This window comes from Eurosta solidaginis, chromosome 5, assembly GCF_040869045.1.
Source record: "Eurosta solidaginis isolate ZX-2024a chromosome 5, ASM4086904v1, whole genome shotgun sequence".
Classification (NCBI taxonomy): domain Eukaryota; kingdom Metazoa; phylum Arthropoda; class Insecta; order Diptera; family Tephritidae; genus Eurosta; species Eurosta solidaginis.
Window position 1 is genome coordinate 1,038,183 of NC_090323.1, and position 23,710 is coordinate 1,061,892.

The following is a 23,710-nucleotide window of genomic DNA, read 5'->3' on the forward strand; positions in this document are numbered from 1 at the left end:
TTTCTATGTTAGCAAGTATTTTTGTTGTATAAGAAGAATGTTTATAACAGTGCTTCGCCAAATTTTGTATGTGAATGGGCAAGGCGAAATAAACTTCAATTGCCAAGTCAGAAGTTTCTTCATGTTTACAAACGCAACATCTTGGTTGATTGTGGCGATGTTATTGGAATGCATAAGCTTGTGTTAAACGCATCTATATGAAAAATGTCATTGTGCTACGGCCTTTACGTTCCAATAAAGCGTGAACCAGATACGTATAGAAATTTAACATGCAAATGCAACATCAAATTGATCTGGGACCGTATCTGGTTCATACGCCATTGGAACACGAGGTTTGCCTCGCTCAAGCTACGAAGCAGCATGGAAAACGGAATATCAAAATTTTCGGCAAAATCAACGCGACAAGCTACACGATTGCCAAACGACGCGCTTATTTGACAACGACGGCGCACAAATTCAAAAATTGTTACACTGCCGGATGGACAAATAGAGGAGAAAGAAATTAAGTGACGATTAATAAATTTACGGACGTGCGCATGTTAATTAATTTTGGTCGGTCGCTAAAAGGTGCACCGCAAGTTAAACTAAAGTTATAAGGCACCTTGGAAACAAATGGCATAGTCATTTCTTCAGCTGCAATTCCAACAAAAATATCGTGGCCATCTACGATTTAAAAGTCAATAGAAGTGACTTGAAAACAATAAAGAACAACTCAGCCAAGGAAAAACGGCGCTTTTCAATTTTTTTTATAGAAATTTTAATAACTAAATTTGTGCGAACTGACTAAAATTTATTTCTATATACGAGACTTCGTCAAACGCGAAGTGAAAACTACTTGAAATTTCGGAACGATCCTGAAGTGTGAAAGAGAAGGAAAAGTTTGGCATAAAATAGGTTAATTGTGCAATGGCCACTTTCCATATTCATCAAGATGCAGAGAAGGAAAATCCACACATTACCGTGCCATTAAAAGAGAAAACCATGGCCACCGGTGGAAATAGGGTGAATGCTTTGCAACCTTCCTTGCAAGGTGGAGTCGCCGGGCCCTTAAAGGGAAAGCAGGCTGATGGCGTTGTGCGCAATAATTTTGGTGTGCTAAATACAAATACAAACATGGGTCATGGACGCATCACTGCGGGGGGTGTCGTAAGTAGCAAAGTGGTGAGTACTTGTTAGTAAAAATAAATTTAAAAAATGCTGTAACAAACGCATGCGTAGGGAATTAAATAAGCCAATGAGACTTAAGGCTTTGGAATTTTTAAACATTAGTACGTGAATATAATTTTATTTAAAATTTCATATTAAAAGGAAAAAATCAGGAATGCTCTTATAACTGGACTTATAAGCGAATACATACTGCATAACGGGTATTATTTATTAAATACCAAAAACAAAGGGCTTATGAACTCTATCAGACCACCTATTAGTATAGGTTTTTCATATTTACCATAATGTTGGTAAAAGTCTAGAACAGCAGTCGACTGCCAATACACGGGAAAGGCGTCAAAAGACGCATTTCGCCTCTGTATTAATAGACCGAAAGCCTAAAAATGTCCCTGCTGCCAGGAGATATTAAAAAACAGGCAAAAATGTTCATGTAGTGTTCTGCGCGGATCCCCAAACCAGCGTAGGGCCCACCCTAGGGTAATTTTTTCTTAGTGAGGACGAAAGCTGCAAATACAGTTCCTTTGCTCAAAAATAATATGGGTCCCACCCGCGGTTCGAAAGCTGTCAAATCGCATACATTTTTTTTTTTTCAAATCCGAAAGAAATGTCCTTCGAATCGATTTGCAGGTAGGCCGCTGGTGTAATTATATATATATATATATTTTGATAGAAGAAAAACTTTTTTTGCATTTTTGAATTATCGATACTTAGTTCAAAACGCGTCTTTGACACCACACCCAATATTTTTGGATGCCTATTAGCAGTCGAACCCTGGTCTAGGCTATCGCCATTATGTTAGTTTTGCATTACATAAATTTTTCGTTTAGGCGTTTCGTGAAGTTGGAAAAGCTAAACCGCATCACGATGCTGCCTTTGCAGCCGCAGCAGCGGCTGTAAAAAAAACAGTAGTCGAACAGTTTAAAACATTTTCCGTATATGAGGATAAACCAGACGTGGGCCAGCAACAGGATCAAAGAGTCACTTCCTCTAACTTTGCTACTGCCGTCACAACAAACTGTGCTATAACGTCAGCTGCGGCAAAACAAGTAGAAAAAGAAAATATTTATGCCATACAACAAAATCAGCACAACAAAGAGGACTTTAAGTGGTGAATATTTGCAAAATATAATTACAAATTATTATTTTATTTAAACATAATTTCACAGTGATGCCCCCCATAAAGCAAATATCGCAGATGATGAATGTATTCTGGATACTACGCCTATGTCAGTTTCCGAGGTTCTCTCGCCAATGTCCGTGGATCGTTCGCATACTGGTGTTGGCCAGCAATCTGATTCGCAACTGATTTATGATGACAACGACGACAAAAAAGTCGCTGATATAACAACCGAACAGGAGGAACATGAACGGCGCCTTCATATTCCACGCAATGATCGTCAACGTTTCTTCGAAGTGATTGAATATCAACGAAATATTTTAGAATATTTTCTCGAGAGTGAGGTAAGTTCATATAATGAAAACTAACTATGAATGTTGTTGTTGTAGCGATAGGGACACTCCCCGAAGGCCTTGTTGTTGTTGTTGTTTTAACGATAAAGAACTCCCCGAAGGCTTTGGTGAGTGTTATGGATGTTGATGGTCGTTTGCCGGATATAGATCCGGTATGTTCCGGTAACAAAGCACCATTAAGGTACTAGGCCGACCATCTCGGGAACGATTTATATGACCACATTACTCTTTCAAGGCCATCCCTCCCTCCCCACCCCCTAGTTCCATGAGGAGCTTGGGGTCGCCAGAGCCTCGTCTGTTAGTGAAACAGGATTCGCCGCGGGTAGGTGAGGTTGACATTTGCGTTGGGGAAGCTATATATTTCGCTGGCAAATCCTTGAAAGGGTTGCGCTACATAACCCCTTGAATCTATTTGGTATTTTAGTCGCCTCTTACGACAGGCATTCCTACCGCGGGTATATTTTAACTTCCTAATCCGTTGGGGGGACTAACTACAAATCTAGTGTTAACTTGGCTGTGATCGATTTGAGTATTCGGGTTTGGTGTAATGCCGAATATTAAAATGTCGCAACTGGAAATGTCAAAAAATCCACTGTAGAAAAAAAATCAAGAGAGTGTAATTATGATATGTAAAATTCTTTGCAAATATCTCTAAATAAATATACGACAATGGACTTTTTGTTCGACATTCTGCCATATTTTTTCGGTCATTTTTTTTTTTTTTTTTTCATATATTTGTTTTCAGCAAACTATAATATCTATATTTCCAAAAATCTTAATTTTCCATATTTGTGTTTGGACATTTTACTTTTCCAAAATTGAAATAAATTTCGTCCTTAAAAGCAAAGAGTTTATATGCATCCAAAATATAAATAGATAATTCAAACCAATCGAAGTTATTTCTTTATCTACAGGAAGTAGTTCTCACAGATAGGTAACCATTTGAAAATAACAGTGAATATTAAAAATAACAAAGCAGTTACAATAAAATTATATAATTACCAGATCACAATACATAGAATTCTATAACAGATGCAGCGCCCTATATACATACATTTATATATTTATCGGTCAACGAATCAAACAATTGAACAATTATTTATTTATTTATTTATTTATTAGTCTACAAATTTAACAATTAATCAGACTAAATATAGTACGGATTACAGATAAATTACAGAAGCATACAAATTGAACAAAATTATATTATAAAATATGTATATACATTATTAAATCAGTTGTCGGGATGGACTGTGATGCCGAGCAACGGGAAGTGATTATTAGTGCTGTCGGAATGGACGTGATTTCGTGCAGCTGATGTATATTTGACACATAACAAGTAGGGCTGCGATGTGTGGGAGGTTGGAAAGGACGTGATTCCAAGCCACCCGCCCAAAGTTACTGGAGCTCGTGATAAGAGTGGGAGGTTGGAAAGGACGTGATTCCAAGCCAACCACCCAATCATTGCGTATTTAATGTAGTCAGCAGATATTTTTTTATTACGTAGAGTGCGTCACACGTATTAACGGACGGACACATGTCAGGCTAAGGGGGCGTTGCTAAAGTTCCGGAGTCGGTGCAACGCCCAAGGCTGCGTCAAGGTTTTACGCAGAAGGGGAGGGATGACTCCACCTGACACGGACAGACCTTTTCTTCCAGCTTTCCTTTTCTTTTCATAGATTTCAGGCATGAACCCTTTTTTTTTGTTTGTATAACTGTAGGTAAGGCGGGTGAGCAAAAAACTCACCCCGCCCGACGAGCTAGCGGGGGCTTGCCAGCATGCCAAGTGCCACCTCCGCCTTACCCCAACAGTCAGTTACGCAACATGCTTATTGAAGTCAGTACACAGACAACGAAGAGGTTCATGCATTTCAAAATTCGATCTGCATGTGCTTATATGAAGCGGTTGAAAATGTCTAGATGGTTTGAAAGGGAACAAATAATAAAATTTCACCGAGCAGAAAAGGGCTATTTACAATCCCTCTAATAAGTTTTACTACAAATAACACACCTACCATCTCCTTACGACTCCGTAACGTAGGGAGCTGTATAAGTTTTAAACGGCAGGAGTAGGGAGGCAGAATCCTTGAGGGGTCCCATCGTAAGTCACTTAGCGCAAAAATCAGGAATTGCTTTTGAACCGACTCTAATTTGTCGCAATGCGTCTGGTAACGAGGGTTCCAGATTATGGAAGCGTATTCTAGTATTGGCCGCACCAAAGATATAAAGAGAGTTTTAGACCATCGTTTGACGAACGCCAAAGTCCCTTTGGGCCTCTTCGCGCAACCTTCTTTGTGCAATTTAAAGTCGAGTTTACGGTCGATCGTAACCCCAAGGTCTACAAAACTAATGACTTGGTTAATTGTGTAATCGTCAATCATATACTCGTAGGATTGGTATGATTTCCTTGTAAAGCACTACACCACTCGACTAGGCTATTCAGATCTGATTGTAGATTTGATATATCCACAGGTGAGCGGATAGGCATAAGAAGTTTGACATCATCAGCTGCTTTGTGACGATCGATTCAAAAAGTTTGGGTATAGCACTAAGCTTTGCTATTCCTCGATCATTTAAAACGCACGATCTATTCCCATTTTGTTGTTGTTGTTGTTGTTGTTGTTGTTGTTGTTGTTGTTGTTGTAGCAATGCTTTGTAAAGTGGTATTATAAAAGACTCCACTTTCCAACCAAAAAGCAAATACTTAACTAAAGGATTAGGCGCATAGTCAAAGTCAAAATAAAATACGTTTAGAATTTAGTTGCAGTTTTTATGTCAGGCCACAGTGCTTAATTAAACGCTAAACAAACTCAAATTCATGAAGTATATAATATGATATAAATTGTCTTAAAAATGAAAGGACGAGTCAAAAATCGACCCAATACCAAAAATTCTGCTATTTTAGTTAAAAAAAAAAAAAACATTGATACAATGCAGTCCAGTAGACTGGCGCCATTAATACTCGTACATGTGCTTATATAGCATTGGGGGTAGGTCAGTCCCTTCGGTGCATACATACGTATACGTACTTATATTTCTGCGTGATGTATTCTGATCCTTCTCTATTGCGCAGCTGCAGGCTTTTTCTTGAATTCGTGTATACTTTGAAATCTTTACCTTGGCTGGAATTGATAACAGCCTTGTTTTATTCTTTTTTTTAACGCGCATATGCGTTTATATTTTGCATGGCGAGGGTAATCTTGAGCCATTATCTCGCCACACAAAATTTAAGTGCAAAGGCATTTATATGAGTGTTAGAAAAAGCAATATAAGGTTACCAAATCGAATTCGAAATAAAGCTGCTTTCATTTTACTGACTAAAGTGTTTTTAAAATTACATATATGCAAACACATAACATGCATATAAAGTATGTGGCGGTAAAAGACTCGTTCAATGTCTTGTCTACTTTCCCGCCACAGTCTTTTTTTTTTTTTTTACTTTGTCTCATAGTTTTTATGGAACGTTTAAGGGATGATTTGCTCAGTTCTGTTAGTGAGTGGCTGCTTGTATTGAATTCTTGCTGTTTTTTTTTGTGTTCATGCAATTTTAGACAAATTGTATCTTCATTTTATCATTTTTGGCGGTAACCATTGTATAGGTCTAGTGTGCCTGCCTATCGTACGCAAAGTCCCAGGTTCATACCCAAGCAAATACCATTAAATATAATACTTAAATAACCCCTCCCCCCAACCTTTTTAATCTGCACTGTCGTGAACAATTATTTTTTAAAGAAAACGCTTGTATTAATGAGGTGATATCATGCAGATAATTTAAACCCCAGCGGGTTAGGGGGTCAGAATATACCCGCGGTAGGTATGCCTGTCGTAAGAAGCGACTAAAATACCAGATTCAATGGGCTGTGTAGTGCAACCCTTCAGGTTGCCAGCGCAATATGCAGCTTCTCCAAATCCAATTGTCAACCTCACCTATCCGCGGCGAACCCTGTTTCACTAACAGACGAGGCTCTGACGACCCCAAGCTCCTCATGGAACTTGGGGGTGGGGAGGGAGGGATGGCATGAAAGTTTAATGCGGCCATATAAATCGTTCCCGAGATGGTCGGGCTAGCACCTTAATGGTGCCGTGTTACCGGAGCGTACCGGATTTGTATCCGGCAGAGGACCATCACATCGATAATACTCCCCAAGCCTTTGGGGAGCAACCTTATCGCTACAACAGCAACAACATGCAGATAATTTAGATAGTTATGTTCGTGTCGATACAAAATATCTCTTTGTTTGAAAAATAATATACAAATATTTAATTTTATGCAGGAAATTATTTTTCTTCAATATTTTTTGTATTCATATTTTGGAGATATTTCTCATTAGCGCGATGTTTTATTAAACTGGTCGTAAAATTCCTTGGATACAACATTTCTGTTCATTTCTTTGTTTGCTATCTCATTTTGCATTTTTTGCTCTACGGCAAGGCGCGCATTATACCGTATATGATCATCGAGCAATTGCTTTTGTTTTCTTTCCAATTCCAATTGTTTTAACATCAATTCACGATCCATATTAAGAGCATACTGTTCCCATTGCTTATCCATAAGTTGCTTCTCTGTTTGTTTTTTCTTATTGGTAATTTTTTGTTGCAGCTGCTCTTCGCGAAACTTAGCTAGCTCATCTTCCGACATACCGCGGTACATAAAGGCAATTTTCTTATTTGGATTTGTGCGAGATTGAGCAACATCCGGGTTTTCAGTTAGCATATCACTTGTAAGCATATTATAAATTTCAGCCATATCATCTTCGTTATTCTCTTTTTTTTCACGAGCTCGGTCAAAACGTTTTGATTTTGCCAATTGTGTATTAAAATCGTAAATAGCGGCTGTCATTTGATTTCGTATTTTACGTTCTGCATTTGCCATATCCTCGAGACGTTTATCTCGTGATGCCATTGATTCTTCCATTACTAAATCTGCTTTAATCCTTGCTTCCTCAGCTCGTTTGCGTTCCTGTACTTGTTGATCCAACCAGGCGCGCTGTTGAGCGCGTTGCCGTAAATGACGCTCATTACGACCTAAATCCTCACCGGAAAAAACTTGCGCACTTGATATTCCTAAACGTGTGTCATCATCCGCAACACGTGTAGGCAAAGCCTTCTTAATCCAATTTGGATCATTCAAATCGTATTCACGTCTCTGATCTTTACGCTGAAATTGGCAACGATAGTAGTTGAGGTCTGCTTCAGCCACACGCTTTCTCTTATCCATTTCCAGTGATTTTGCATAAACTGCTAGCTGTTGGCACTGTGTTTGGTCTTCATAGCGACGCTCACATTCAGCTTCAACTTGTCGTTGTTTATTTTTTTCCGCAATTTGACGCTCCAATGAATCCAAGTCCAACTAAAGCAAATAAAGCACATGATTTTAGAAACGTGGAAATTTAGATAGCTTATAATATTTACGCCAAAGAGTCTCTGTTTGGCATTGAATATACGGCTTTTCCGTTGTTCTTCGTATTGAGCCCTTCTCTGTAGCTTGGCGCTTTCAATAATATCATCTTTTGTCGTGATTGGAAGTTTTAGCATGTTTTCAATGGATTCAGGGTTAGAATAGACAATTTTGTATAAAATATACATATATTGAAACGAAAGTCTACAAACTATTATTTTTTTAAGGTATTGATGAACAATTCGTTCACTACTGAGAAAAATCTGTACATCTTGCAAAGTAAATACAAGAAGCAGAATGGTTGCTTATAAATGCTTTATTCTTGTTTGTTTGGTTGCTGGGGAACTTCATGTGGATGTGTGTATAGCAGAAGTGTACAACGCCAACAGAGCTTAGAATACAAGCGAAACTCTTAGGAGGAGAATATTTGACCATAGAATTCACGCATAAGCAGTGGCAAGATGCCCAGTTTGAGAAGCACTTTAAAATGGCCCTATTATCAAACATTTTGGTGCATATTTCTTCAACGCATTCAGTTTATAAAATTGGGTATGTTGAGAAAAAGTCGCTGTAAGAGCGATCAAGGCCTTTTGTTTTCTACGTGTGGCAGGCCGCCACCTCCTATAACACGCCAATGTTAAAAGGGCTGAAATATGTATCTCTGCTAAAATGGTTATCAGAACTCTCTTGCCTAGTCGCAGACCTGGAGAACTACAGGGTATTAACTGATTGAAGTACAAGCGAAATCTGATTGACTGCTTACAATGCTTAATCTCCATCGCTGCGCTCACATGACATGTAGGTGGACGTCGAGCAGTTTGCTGAAGCCCTCAAAGGCATCTCTGGTGTATCGTCAAGTTTGTTGTAACAATGGGAATATAGCTGTAATAGCTAACAGCATGGTTAATTTGTCACGTCTGGTACTCTATGAATGATATATATGTATGTTACCAACCAGTTGATTTGGTGAAAGAAAAAGCAAGCTAAGAATTTGTGAATTTTAAAATGTACACTTCGAAACTAACACTGAATGCAGCCCAGGACGTAAAAATCTGGTACATGGCAGACACTCGGAAGTGTTCTTCTAGGATAATCGGCCCGAGCTTCTTTTTCAATATAGTTATTTATAGATTATTCGTTTACAATGGATTATCACCTTACCTATGAGTAGTGTCGTGTTTGAGTATTTTTATATAAAAACCTATTTCATACAAATTGGCTGACCTAAATTTTTTATGCCGACTACAAACGGCATCTGGTAGGAGTAATAGGCCAACTCACAATACCAATAGAATAGTTGTAAGACTGATCTAAAAGTAGGTATGAATAACGATTGCAGACACGATCTACAAAATACGAAGTAATATAATAAATAAAATATGTGACACTGAGGAAATTTCATTTTATCTTTATTGTAGAAGAAACACCGACCTAAGCCACACTATATGCGGAGACAAGCTGATATTAATCATTCGATGCGTACAATTCTTGTTGATTGGCTGGTGGAAGTATCTGAAGAATATAATTTGGACACTGAAACTCTGTACCTTTCCGTAACATACATCGACCGCTTCCTTAGTCAAATGTCAGTGGTACGCAGCAAATTGCAGTTGGTTGGAACCGCAGCTATGTACATTGCATCGTAAGTTTTAGGACGTAACTTGGAATATTCTGTTACAAATATATTTCCTCTTTAACTTTAAGTTTATTTATGTATAACTTCTCCATTACACTGGTTGTTTTATCTAGTTTATGGTTATGTATTGAATAAAATGTAATAATTTTTATTTCTCTAAGAAAATATGAGGAAATCTACCCTCCAGATGTTGGAGAATTTGTGTTCATCACCGATGACACGTACAATAAGGCGCAGGTGTTGCGTATGGAACAGATTATTTTGAAAATATTAGCATTCGACTTGTGTACGCCAACAGCTTTTGTGTTTATCAACACCTTTGCAGTGTTGTTAAATATGACCGACAGACTAAAATTTTTAACACAGGTGAGTAGTAATAGCGTTGATAAATGCACATTTCCGTTAAAAATAGTACTGAATAACATTGAAGCTCTTGACACCAAAGTCTCTTTATCTTAAAAAAAAACTTGATATGCGTTTTTTTTCATTTTCGTCGTTTCGGTTACTACATAAGCCTCATACTCAAAACGGTTACGAGCTTTTATAAGTTTATTTACTTGTATATTACAAAAAAATTTCTTTTCCTGTTTAGTACATTTGTGAGCTATCACTTTTGGAAGCTGATCCGTATTTGAGATTTTATCCTTCGTTGATTTCCGCCGCTGCACATGCATTGGCAAGACATTTATTGGATTATCCAATTTGGACACCAGAATTGGAAGAGATAACATCGTACACTTTAAATGATCTTAGAGAAGTATTTTTACATCTGTGCAAATCGCACCATGCTGCCACAAAACTGGCGCAGCAAGCCATCCAAGAAAAATACAAGGCAGACAAGTAAGTTGACTAGGAAACATTATCAGGGCTTACCCAATGTTCGTATTAAAAATATTAATATTTTATAGGTATAAAAATGTATCGACTATTAAGTCTGTAGAAATAGACGAAGAAGCATTTGACCTTCTGTTACGTAAGCATAATTCGTTGGTAAGGAGTGAACAAATCGATGATAAATCAATATCATCAGGTACAAACAATGAGCATGTAAGGAAAGCAATTTCTTTGATGTTCAACTAACGAAGGAAGTGAAGAGTTAAATAAAACCACTTAATTGGCCCTGTTTATATTTCATGTTTAGCTTTCCATACTTACATGTTTGTGTACAGAGGGTGGATTTTTGTATTCAAATAATTCCTATAACTTGGAAGTTATTTACTGAAGAAAAGACACTTGTACAAATAAAGTCCAAAAGAATAATTAGTTTTAAACGTCCTATTGTTCTGTCACGTTTTACTGTGTATGTTATAAGTAAGACCTATTCCAACCTTCTAAGGCAGAATCGTTTGTAAATCTGTTCATATTATGTAAAATACACTACTTTGAAATAACAAGTATGCATATATAAGTACAAAAAGTACTGAAAATAATTAGAACATTAAAAAATCGAAAAGAAAAGCATTTTTATTGTATACAAACGAGCATACTTAAGCCAAGTTCCTACAGATTTGTTTGAGTAAATTTTGCCACCCTCTGTACTTGTATAAGAATCATTGCACACTCATGGCAAACAATTGTTTCTTTTTTGTTTTTTTAAGATTTTAGCCGGCAAACCTTATCCGAAATATTTATTGAAATAGTTTTGGCTATATTTGTAAATGTAATTTTTTAGTTCTTTTTTAAGTTGTTATTTGTACTTTTGTATTTTTTATCAACATGTATAATTCTAATAACCCAAACCCATACGTATGTACATGTATGTATGTTTGCTATCTGCCACAATCATATAATTAAAGAATTGTTGAACTTCTATTTATCAGAAAACGAACGAAGGATAGTAACCCCAAAACCGAGTATGCTGGCAGAGAAAAGCTTATATAAACATAGCTATTCAGCCTTACGAGTAAGAACTAAGCAACAATAATCTAATATTCCGCGCACAACTCAGATTTTTGCTTAAACAAATGGAAATGACCTGTTTTATAATTTAGATTTTGCAAGTTGTTGTTGTTGTTGTTGTATTGCTAGTGCTTAGTTGCTATTCATGAGATTCATTTAATTCATGTATTCGAAAAAGTTCTATCTTGAAGCTGAGTGCAGGTATTCTGCAGCAAGACTTCATACCTAAGTATATACATTGACTTTTGTGTATGTATGATTTAAAAAAAAATGCTCGCAGCCGTTTCACTATACATTTCCCAGTCGGCTTTTAAAGATAGTTATGCAAAGTTTTAAAACTATATTGTCAATAGCTTTCTGTTGAGCACACAATCTCACTTAAAATAATTATTTTAACTCCTATCCTTGTATTAGAAAATATATATTTTTAATAAGTAGGATATATGTATAGTATTAGATAAACATACTGCACTAAAGCATATACATAAATGCTAAATTATAATAAACGCTATTAAAAAAAGTCAAATCATGATTACTGTCTGCATTTCACAACTTTTGAAGTTTATCACGATACTCTTTCGAAGATTTTTTAGTAAAATTTGTCGGAACAGTGCTTCCTTTCATAAATAACTAACTAAAGCAATAACTGAAAGCATACAATAAAACTAAGCAGGACTACCCTGACCAGCATGAACGTCTTTTCTAGCGTTGTCATCGGAATTATTTCGCGGAAATCTTAGGCAATAAAAATTACAAGAATAATTATTTTGGTTGATGTTTCGTGTGCTGAGTGGGCAGTTCCTGCCTTAATTTATCATAGGTCTGAAACGATATTTCTTTTCATATGTTTTACTAGGTTGAAACTTTACAGGCAATTTTAACAATTTTCGAAAAAGTTAATGTGTTCGCTTTTACTCTGTTTCAGCCCTAACAACTTGATATATGTACGTTGAAGTAGAATGACGGACAAAATTAGGGGAACGAACTTTCCAATTTGAATTACAAATACGATTAAAATACGTTCACTATTCGCAGCGGTCTTATGCAAATTGTGTTGCTAGTGAAATAAGGAAGCAACATATGTCGAAATTTGTCACAAATAAAAAAAAAATAAAATAATTTGATTTCAATCATAGCTAATATATTCCATTTTTAACTGAATTTACAATTAACGTTAGCATAGTAAAAAACACATGCGTACATCAATTAGGAGGGCTTATGGCATTTTTAATTTTGCGTTTAGTTCACAATATTTTCTGCAAGTCATACCATCAGTTTTTTGTTTGAGATATTAAATCGAAACGAATTACATTCATTGATGATTTGATTTTATAACAATGCAAAAAAAAAAAACCAAAAACTAAAAGTATATGATCTCAAATGCATAACTTGAGTTTAGTATGCGAATCTTGTATCCGGATGGAATTCCAACTTATCCAAAGCTGGGTTGCAAGCAAAATTTATCATGGGAGGTGGACCGCACATCAACACCAATGTATGCTCCGACGCGGGGAAAAGGTGCTCTCCTACCATTGCCTCATTTATGAATCCAACTCCATACGTCCAGCCTATATAAATTGAAAAAATAAAATAAAAAATAATGTATGAGAATAGTCATGAAGTGTGTGAATATTTTTCAATACAAAATTACCGTTATATTGCACGTTTTATTGTAAACTGATTTAATGCAAAATTTTTATTTTTTGGGAATTAATCAGCCCAATTCTAAATATTCCGCAAAGCAATTTTCTGGCGGCCAAGGTGAGTTAAATTCTTCTTTCGTCATATACCATTTTGACAAAACTTTTATTGCATTTACCAAATAACTAAAACTTTGTGTTTAATCTGTTTACATTAAAACGTGCGAAATGATGTATTGGATATATAAAGAACTTATACTACCTGATGTAATTATTTTCACAAAATATCCATACACAATTATTTAATAACTAAAACGCATGTCTGCATGGTGCCCGATGCGCTCCAACCCCGGTACGCATGTATAGTTGACCATAGGTGGTGGACCACACAGCAGACATAACGTTTGGGCACTCGGTGGGAAGAGGTGAGCGCGCATCATTTCATCATTAACATGTCCAATATTATATGACCAAGCTATTACCAAAATGTATCCAAAGGCAGCATTAAAAAAAACCAAATTGTATAAGAGGATTAAGTAGTATTTTTGGCTGAAATTATGTCCTTATTATCCAAGTTATAGGTTCTAGTCTCTTGGTGAACAGTAAAAAATTAACGACCGTGTATGAGTTATCCTTGAATATATATGTCTGATTGAAGCATAGATTCTTAAAACCCACCTATTCCAACTCTAGCTTTTTAAACCCAGCCGCCAATCTCGCTTCTCTACCACGATGACAAATACATTTATTTTCGAATTTGAAGCAGCAAATACGTGTGAATGGCGAGACTTCCGTGACCACAATATTCGGGGAGAGTTTTTGTTGTTGTAGTGATAGACGCTCTCCGAAGGTTTTGGGGAATTGTTATCTATGTTCAGTGGTAAAACAGTCAGGAAAGGGTTAAAACTCTGGGATCTACCATGTTATCGATATCTTCAGAATCGGTTGAAATGTCGAAGCAGAAATCAACCTTTATTAACATCAGAATTCGTTTTAGAGGTATGGTTCCTTCGGCAAAGTTTCTTATTTTGATCCCTAGAATACGATTTTCACAGAGCAATGAGCTATTTTTAAATCGACCCGCCCTAACGTACATATATACGAATTTTTTTGAAAAAATTAAAACTTGTGAAGTTTTCGAATTTCGGAATTTTTTGAAGCGTTTAAAATTTTTTGTCCATTTTTTGATATCGCAAAAAATTCCTAAGAATGTGTTCCGAGTTCTAAATCAACTTCTTTTCTTAAAGAAGAAGAGTAACCGCTTCCGTCATCAAAATAACCGCATAAGACAACCTTAAGATCTTTGTTTTTGACAAGAAAACACCCTGGTCGTTTGTGGAATTCTTATATCTTTTTTTTTTTAGGCAAGTAGATTCAACTCATAAATATTTTAAAGCTAACAACCAATACACATCACTAACAACCCACCTTCCGCAGCTCTGTCCACTGTATACCACACTTTCAATTGTTCAGGGTATTTCTTCACCAAATCATCCAATTCGTTTCGGCATAAAATGTCAGACTCACTCTACAATAGAGAAATCTTAATAATAATAATTTGCTAACTTTAGAAGACGTGTCCTTATCTTACCTGATTAGCAGACAACAGCGCAAGTTCAGTTTTGTCTTTATCATTGTGTTTTAAGACGTCGCGTATTAGTTGTAGCATTGGGGTGATGCCAGTACCGCCGGCTATCATATTAACACGCTTTGCCACAACTGTTTTGGGTGGATCTTTGCGTAGTTTCTTAATCTGAAATCGACCTTGTCCTTGATACTGTAGCCGGCCCGAAGGACCCCGGAATGAAATTTTATCGCCGATACTCAATTGCTCTAAATATTGTGTCATTTTACCGCCTTCTGGAAATTTCGGATGCACATTTTTAAAGTAAACTTTAATAACCAAATCAACATATCCCACTTCATCGTCACTGGATATTGGAGTATATGGACGAATAACTAGTTCATTATCAATAGTTGCAATCAAATGAATATGTTGCCCAACTGGTAAGCCAAGGACATGCTGATTTGATGGCAAGCCGAAACGAAAACGACGTGTATCGTGACTCAGTATTTCTTTTTCGATTAGGGGTAATTGATATTTGTCATTGGGATCAACAAGTGTGCGTAAGCGAGCTGTACGATTGGGCTCAGGTCGTGGCTTCGACGACTTTTTGTTGAGGAAATAATGAACGATAGCAGCACCAGCTACTACAGCAACAATGCCAACTACAATTGGTATTAACTGAAAAGAGATTAGTAAAATTCATGCAAGTCTTCAATAACTACGAACGTACATGAGTTTGAAAAAAAATATACTAATAATATATTTGTGTATATGCAAGTTTAATTTCGTAAATATATTTGCACGAACATTCGGGTGTGTTCCAACTGCAGTTGTAGCAGTATTACTTTTTATGAAGCCAAAAAACACAAGCAGGTCCTCAGCGAACTCCACAAACAGGCGTCGGACCTTTATGCCAGGAATTGCCCGGGGAATCCAGTACTCAAAGAACAGTACACAAAACTTCCGAAAGAGGAACGCATACTCCCCAGGGAAACGCGAGTCACTCTAGCTCAACTTCGATCTGGATACTGTAGCAGGGTAAACTCTTACCTATCCAGAATCAACCCCGGCATATAAAATGTATGCCCCGCTTGCAATGTGTCCCCACATGACATCAACCATCTCTTTAATTGTAATATGGAACCAACGCCTCTAACGCCCCTCTCATTATGGTCCACCTCTGTTGAAACTGCAAGTTTCCTTGAACTCCCGTTAGAGGACACTGATGACAATTTGTGATTGGTCGCACCTATTGGATGGGGCGAATCACTGCTACAACAGCAACAATAACATGACACAGCACGTTCTTCGGCAAAGTTTGAGCAGTTGTGGCAGCTATTGATCATCACTAGCAAATCGAACAGAACATTAAAATTTTCACTGGCGCTATCGCAACATATTATCAGCTTAAGTACCGGAAACATTGCATCAATTAAGGAACACTTTAGCAATACTGCTGTTATTACCCTGCAAAAATCGCGAGTACTCCATGCATGCATGTATGGAGTATTCGCTATGGACCCACCGAGTGCTCCAAAATTAACCACAATTCATACAAAAAATATGGTCCAATTAACATTGCGACCATATACTCCAGCTCCGCATTACATCAGAGTAATCCATGGAGTACCCACAGTCCAATAAACATCGTGTAGTGATTACAATCGTTAAAAACGAGCAATGATCGGCTTACAATATGTTCGTGTAGAAACATGAGTTGGTCCATTGCTGCATTACAGTGGAGTATACTGGTAAGTACTCCTGTGGACCACATGATCCAACAATTTTTGCAGGGTAGAAACATGAGTTGGTCCATTGCTGCATTACAGTGGAGTATACTGGTAAGTACTCCAGTGGACCACATGATCCAACAATTTTTGCAGTGTACTTTCAAGTCTAGCAGTGGATGCCCCATAATTATTGAATCAATGGCATTTCATTAACTTATTCTGGTAGTAGCATGGACATTATTCGACTATCTATCTTTTTGGTTTTGTTCTGTGTAACTTCGTTGAAATGTATATTTTTTTTTTTACAAATTATGCTATATCCAATATACTTTCTATCTACCAATTCTAAGCTCTTCACTTTCAGCGGCATGGATGTATCATCTTGCGTCTCTAATCAACATGGTTGACATACGTTCAGCGATATCTTAGAAATTTATTGTATCATGAATCAGCGCTATATTATCTACAGTTAAGTTGTACAAACGTACATAAAGGTACGTCCACACCGGTAACGAAATAGCAAAGTTGTATAACAATTGTTTTAAAACAATTTCAACTTGTTTTACAACCAAGTTATCTAATTCCTTTGATCTTTACCGACAACGTCTGGGTAACATGTAACCTGCAATAAAAACAGTAAAAGTTACACAACACCGTGTTATACAACATTTTTCAGTTGAATTTCTACCAAGTTACATAACATTGGTTATATAACTGTTTTCACCAGTTTTGTTACTGGTGTGGCCGCACCTTAACCTGTTTTGATAAGTTTAGATTGTTTGGTCTTGAATTGCGCAACGAAAAACGTGTAAGGTTTAGGATCCGTCATGCTTCAATCACACCCGGGCCTTAGTGAAATACAAAATATTTGGTCCCAGCCGGCGGCCCGGCTTAGTGATTCCCTTTAAAAATATGTTTGAGAATTCACTCAACGCACTACTACGTCACTGATCAGGCCTGTAGATGTCAATACAGCACACGCATTGACATTGAAAATCAGATTGACCAGCTATAGTTACTATTCAAGTAAATAAATACATTTAGACATATATATGTTTGTAGGTTTGCTTGTATCCCATAAGGGTTTAATATTGTATATTTCCTCCATTCATTCAAGACAAACTCATGCTTACATCTATATCACTCATTTTTCGGTTTGTGACCAAGTTTAGAAATAAAAAATCACTTTTTACGCCAAACTTGCAGCAGGCAAAACACACTGTTCTATGATCAACTAATAACTGAATTTAATTATAAATATGCTAGGCAAGAGTTTCTCAAAAACTCGCATCTCGCCCGTATGCTCGCTCCAATAACAGCGAGAGGGTGTGAGAGAATTGTCTGACCTTGAATGAATAAGAGTTACTAGTAATTGCGGTAGTGAATAAACCACAGGAATATTCATGCATATAAACAAAAAATAAAAAAAAAATAAAAATAGAATATAAACAAATATAAAATATTGATAACCATACTGTTGATAATGGTTCTTATTACTATAGAAGGCAAGTCCCAACAGGCATATCACATATCGCTTAATTTAAAAGGCCCTAACCAACAAATTTAACATTTTAAGATGCAAAATAATCAAAAATTTTGCTTGATAGGCTTTATTTTGCGGGTTTTAAACAAATTAAAATTTTTTACCGTGCTGTATTTGTATCAAATATTGTATTGGGAATCTTGGAAACAAAACACGGCTTAGGACATAAATGTTTATAATGATAATAAAAAAAACTTTTTACTAAGAATCTACAGCTGGGTATATAATGTCCGATTTCAAGCGATGTTAGACTTTCTTACATTTTTTGTTTTCTTCCAACTGGTAGGTTCCAACCGTGGTTAACTAAATGTATCAGGCGCAGGTTTTCAGTGCGAGTTTACGTTAACTAGAATTTAACCCTGCTCTATGTGGCGAGGGGGTCTAAGCGGGATTCAAGGGGTTGAGTAGCGCAACATATAGCTTCTCCGACCCAATTGTCAACCTCACCTTCGAGCGGCGAATCCCGTTTCACTAACAGACGAGGCTCTGGCGACCCCAAGCTCCTCATAGAACTTGGTGGTGGGGGGAAGGGATGGCCTGAAGGTTCAATGTGGCCATATAAATCGTTCCCGAGATGGTCGGGCCAGCACCTTAATGGTGCTGTGTTACCGGAGCGTATCGGATCTGTATCCGACAAACGACCATTACATCGATAACACTCCCCAAAGCCTTCGGGGAGTAACCTAATCGCTACAACAACAACAACAACGGGGGGTCTAAGCAATTCACAGTTTTACAGCTTCCGCGATCCAATTGTTGTAGTGTTTCGTCCCACTCAATGGTGCGACTACTGACAAATTGTTATCAAAGTCGTCGAACCGTGGTCCAAAGAAACTAGCAGTTTCAACACGGGTGGGCCATAGGAAAGTTGCTGTTAGAAGCGTAGGTTCTACATTACAATTGATAATATGGTTGGTGTATCATACACATATTAAGCAGACAAGGCTCTGGTGACCCCAAGTACCTAATCAACATAGAGGTCGCAGGGCTTTTTGGCCTAAAAGGTTCAATTGTTCATATTAAATCGTTCTCGGGATGCCGAGATGGTCGGTCTAGTACCTTAATATTGTTGTTTTTGTTGTATTAACGACAAAGACACTCCCCGAAGATTTTGGGGAGTGTTATCAATGTTGAAGGCTTACGTTCCGGTACCAAAGCACCATTAAGGTACTAGCCCGACCATCTGTGGAACGATTTATATGACCAGCTTAAACCGTGTAGGACATCCCTCCCTCCACCACCTAGTTCCATGAGGAACTTGTGGTCGCCAGAGCCTCGCCTGCTCGATATGTGTATGATATATTCATATTTGTAACAGAATTCCCCTCGCGTAGGTGAGGTTGACAATTGGGTTCCGGAAGCTTTGAAGCTATAAACCTTTGTATTGCGCTTATAAACCCCTTCTGGTACCTTAATGGTGCTTGTTACCAGAACGAACCGGATCTATATACGCAAAGGTTCATAAACATCTATAACACTCCCCAAAACCTTCAGGGAGTGTATTCATTTATCGCTACATCATCAAAAAAAGCAAGATTAGATTTTAGTCAAGTTTATCTGTAGTTCAAACCCAGCGAAAAATGGCTTTGTAGAAAATAAAAGTTGCAGTAGCGCTATGGGGGAGGTAGCCGGTTTGTCGCGTTTTCTGTACAATACAATTTTTTTAGGTAATTGTTGTTTTGGTCTAGGTATGCGAAATGGATTAGTATTTCGGATAGAGTTGAAAGTCAAATATGCTTACTATTTACATAATCTAAAAAAATTTTGTTTCGTTAAACCTTATGAACCAATTGTGTATTTAAAGTGATGACATAGCAAAGCAATGCTTTGTATACCCTTATCGATATAGATACATATGTATGTATGTACATACATTTATTTAAACATGCTATAAATATGCATATTTTTGTATGTACATACATATATTAACATTTTTTCTACATTTCTTCTTCATATAATTTCATATGTAAATTCCACTTACTTGCGTTTCATATACGGGTCGAGCCATTATTTAACAACTGTTTTTTCTACTTCCTTCATAGGTGTTGAAACAAATCAGAGCTTTCTATCCTCAAAGTGTTTTATATTGAGTAAAATGCTGGCTGTTGATTTAGGTAAAAGCTTTTGAATGATTTTAGTCAGGATTTATTTCTGTGGCCGCTTTTTCAATAAAAAAATTATGTAATTATCGTTCCGCATTCAATCTACTCAAATTGACATGCCAGTTTTTCTTCATAAGCTGGTATTTACTGGAATACATGTGGCAGTAATCGCAGACGCAAAGGAACATTTACAATCTTTATGATTTTGTTTAATATTTGTATAGTTAGCTAATCTGTTTAATACTCTTATTGATTAATTTTAATTTTATTATTTTCTTCACAATTCAGCATGCGACAATGGAATGGAAATTAAAATGCGCTAGGACCTTGAAGAAGAAAGTAAAACTGATTAAGCGGATGTATTATGACAGCGACAAAAGTCGTATTATTCCGAAAATATGTATGTGCAAGTTATACTATGAAGATGGGGGCGAATGGTAGATACTCGCGAAGTGTTCGTATTGCTTTCCTCTCGTGCTTGCTAAGCATAAGTCTATATACAAATTTATCTGCAAGAAATATGAGTTGTTTTATTAATATGCTCATAATGATGGGCGGATGGGCTCGTATTGTCTGCTAGCTGGGTATAGATAAAACTAAGATATATTTGAACATCTGGTTTTGCGACTATTTCTTTACCACCAACCATCGAAATAAATTTTGAAAACAAAATACGCCCAAAGCTGTATCTATTATTATTTCTACCTCTGATATTAAACTAAGGGTGAGTGACGCGCGACTCCCTAAGGAGATTGCTCTCCTCTTCTGAGGGTTCAGGGTGTTTAACTCTAAGAACGGGGTTTGCCGGCGATTCCCGGTATAGAAGCCCAACGTTGTTGTTGTTGTTGTTGTAGCGATAAGGTTGCTCCCCGAAGGCTTTGGGGAGTGTTATCGATGTGATGGTCCTTTGCCGGATAAAGATCCGGTACGCTCCGGTACCACAGCACCATTAAGGTGCTAGCCCGACCATCTGGGGAACGATTTATGTGGCCACATTAAACCTTCAGGCCATTCCCCCCTCCCCACCCCCAAGTTCCATGAGGAGCAGGATTCGCCGCGGATAGGTGAGGTTGACAATTGGGTTCGGAGAAGCTATATATTGCGCTGGCAACCTGAAGGGTTGCGTTACACAACCCCTTGAATCTGGTATTTTAGTCGCCTCTTACGACAGGCATATCTACCGCGGGTATGTTCTGATCCCCTAACCCGCTGGGGCACCCAACGTCTTTTTGTGGATATCACTGAGAATCCTTTTGTGTTCTTCTACATACGACTAGGTTCTCAGGAGTTTTTGGAGATTAAGGCCTTGGGAGGCGGAGTCTCTGCATTCAGATTTATGATAAGATACCAAGGTTTCTGGCCACTCAACAGAAACTGTTTGTTATGCTTTTTATTTCTCTCGCCAAAATGTAGATCCTGACCGAACGTCGCACCCAGTATTTTTGGGTGTAGGACAGTGGCTAAGGTAATGCGTTCGACGTGGATGTCCAATATGGTTTGTTGTAAATAAGGTCGCCGATGATTTGGTCGGTAACAATGGCAGGTGAAAAACTGGAGATATTAGGGAGATAGTTGTTTATTTTATTACATAGCTCATCACGGCTCAAGACCTCTCGCACAAAAAGTTTGAGCGGTCCTAGCGAATATTACTGAGCCATATTACACTGAAACCGCATATAACATGGCTCTTAAGATTTTGTTAGTACCGCTCTAACTTTTTTGTGAGAGGTCTTGGACCCTGAGCAGATTAACGAAAACACCTTTCTGCCGATCCTTAACATACTTGGAAAATTATTTTACAGAAGGTAACAGTTTTTCCTTTTTTATTTGAACGACTCAAAATTTCCGTCTTCGGTTTATTTATACTGAGATCAAGACGGAACTTTTGATGCCTCTCCCTATATTTTTCGAAGAGTTTTAGCAGATGTGAGCTGAAGTAAAGAATAACGAAAAACCAGAAAATGATCCGTGGCTACCGCCACGGTGATGCACAAATTTTTTTGTGGGTACCAACACAACAACAACCACATGGAAATCGCCAACTTCAACTGCAAATATCTCCGGACAGAGATAAAATTTATCTTTTCCGCCTTCGGATTATTGTTCTCGCGTCTTTTGACACCTCACTCGATATTTTTGGTAGCGTATTAGCAATCGACCCCTCAACTAGACTATTACCATAAAATCTTAGCCTAATCCGTGTCCGATTTTCAGAGTTTCATCACAACTTGCACTAGAAAATCAATTTAAAAATCTTATTAATCAACCGCAATGAAAATTGCAATATTAAATTCTGTTCTGGGTTTGAGCCTGTGTAACTGAGCCTGAATTCAGGAAGTGGCGCCACTGGCACTGAGGTTCAATAATTTGTAGTACTAAAGTACCGAAGCTAATTCTGCGCATTGTGTACAATAATTGAATATTTTAGTCCTCCCCTTTACGCGATACACTTAGGAGCGTTTTCATAGTTCAATAAAGTATATTTTTTATTAATTAATTATACCATTAAGGTGATCCATATATTACGTGACACTAATTTTCTGCTTTGCGACCACCTACGTGACGAATAATGACACTTACTTGCTTGCGCCCGTGATAGAGCTTGACGCTGACAGAGGTCATGGGTACATTTATGGTTGCAGCACTCATCTGGGAAGAAAGTTTTTTAAGCGAATGTTAAATAAAATTAGCAAAATACATATTTTCAAATAAAAACATTTTCCAGTTCGGCTTACAAGAGGAGAATAAAAAATATTTTCAGCGTTTTCTTCATTTTATGTGTTCCTCGTCAAAAAATTACATAGACGTGTCAAAATTACGGCGCAATTGCGCAAACACACTGCGTTGATATGGCGCTGATATAATATCAGCTTAAAAAAGGCGCCAATACTCAGCCTCATGTTTTCAGTATTGTCATCCCTTCTTTAAGGTGTAATTAATGGTAACTTATATGCCCCTATTACCGTTTACAACTCAACTTAGTTGCGTTGTAATTAAAACAACTCAACTTTAAGACAACTCAACTCCTGTTTGGTATTACGAATTACAACTTATTTCAGTTGAAATTGAATTGAGTTGCCAACTTCAGAAAGTGATGATTTGACAGATAAATAAACAGCTGATCAATTTGTGGCAGAAATTTAAGCATTTTCAAATTTGATTTTTTTATTAATATTATATGAAATCTATTTTATAATGACAAAAATGTTGGTGATTGACATTTCGCGAATACGGAAAACATTCGCGTGATCATTCCAATCCCTTGGAACTACCAAGCACCAAGTAAGAAAATGTTTAAGTGACAAACAAATAATGAGTTTCATATGAAGTTATTTTGCAGATTTGAAAGGAAGCATTTTACTCAGTACTAAACAAAATTAAGGACCATTTCCGCATACGCGTTCGTATTTTAAAATTATGCGCCATAATCCGATTCCTTGCTGACGGCAGCTATCAAATATGATGTGGAAATGATTTTGGTGTTGGACTGGTTTTAGATATTATTGAGGAGAATATTTGTGTGAAGTAGATTAAAACCCCAACAGAAAAAACTGTATT

At 37.2% G+C, this 23,710-nt stretch overlaps 3 protein-coding genes and 1 long non-coding RNA gene across 8 annotated transcripts; 2 read left to right on the forward strand and 2 right to left on the reverse strand.

Annotated features, from left to right (window-relative positions):
- Positions 1–418: 418 nt before the first annotated feature.
- CycA (cyclin A) lies at positions 419–12,936 on the forward strand. Of its 2 annotated transcripts, none has more exons than XM_067787655.1 (7): positions 419–1,161; positions 1,995–2,272; positions 2,334–2,628; positions 9,454–9,677; positions 9,833–10,037; positions 10,264–10,511; positions 10,580–12,936. In XM_067787655.1, the coding sequence occupies exons 1-7, from the start codon at positions 907–909 to the stop codon at positions 10,749–10,751; spliced, it is 1,677 nt and encodes a 558-aa protein (XP_067643756.1). In that variant the 5' UTR covers positions 419–906; the 3' UTR covers positions 10,752–12,936. The 2 variants fall into 2 exon arrangements, with proteins under 2 accessions (XP_067643756.1, XP_067643755.1); XM_067787654.1 differs by having other exon boundaries at positions 420–1,161; positions 1,995–2,275.
- LOC137252232 (RIB43A-like with coiled-coils protein 2) lies at positions 3,621–9,201 on the reverse strand. The gene is made up of 2 exons (XM_067787656.1): positions 8,050–9,201; positions 3,621–7,987 (listed from the first exon to the last, which is right to left on the reverse strand). The coding sequence occupies exons 1-2, from the start codon at positions 8,221–8,223 to the stop codon at positions 6,965–6,967; spliced, it is 1,197 nt and encodes a 398-aa protein (XP_067643757.1). The 5' UTR covers positions 8,224–9,201; the 3' UTR covers positions 3,621–6,964.
- On the reverse strand, positions 12,690–22,475 carry LOC137252233 (NADH-cytochrome b5 reductase 3). Of its 4 annotated transcripts, XM_067787659.1 has the most exons (6): positions 22,331–22,475; positions 20,032–20,478; positions 14,802–15,455; positions 14,639–14,738; positions 13,473–13,685; positions 13,002–13,138 (listed from the first exon to the last, which is right to left on the reverse strand). In XM_067787659.1, exons 2-5 carry the CDS (start codon positions 20,056–20,058, stop codon positions 13,513–13,515), a joined length of 954 nt encoding a protein of 317 aa, XP_067643760.1. In that variant the 5' UTR covers positions 20,059–20,478; positions 22,331–22,475; the 3' UTR covers positions 13,002–13,138; positions 13,473–13,512. The 4 variants fall into 4 exon arrangements, with proteins under 4 accessions (XP_067643758.1, XP_067643759.1, XP_067643761.1 ...); XM_067787657.1 differs by lacking the exon at positions 13,473–13,685 and having other exon boundaries at positions 12,690–13,138; positions 22,331–22,471; XM_067787658.1 differs by lacking the exons at positions 13,473–13,685; positions 22,331–22,475 and having other exon boundaries at positions 12,690–13,138; positions 20,032–20,554.
- Positions 20,027–20,824, forward strand: LOC137252234 (uncharacterized). The gene is made up of 2 exons (XR_010953483.1): positions 20,027–20,164; positions 20,441–20,824. It is a non-coding gene; the product is annotated as an uncharacterized lncRNA (long non-coding RNA).
- Positions 22,476–23,710: the final 1,235 nt, after the last annotated feature.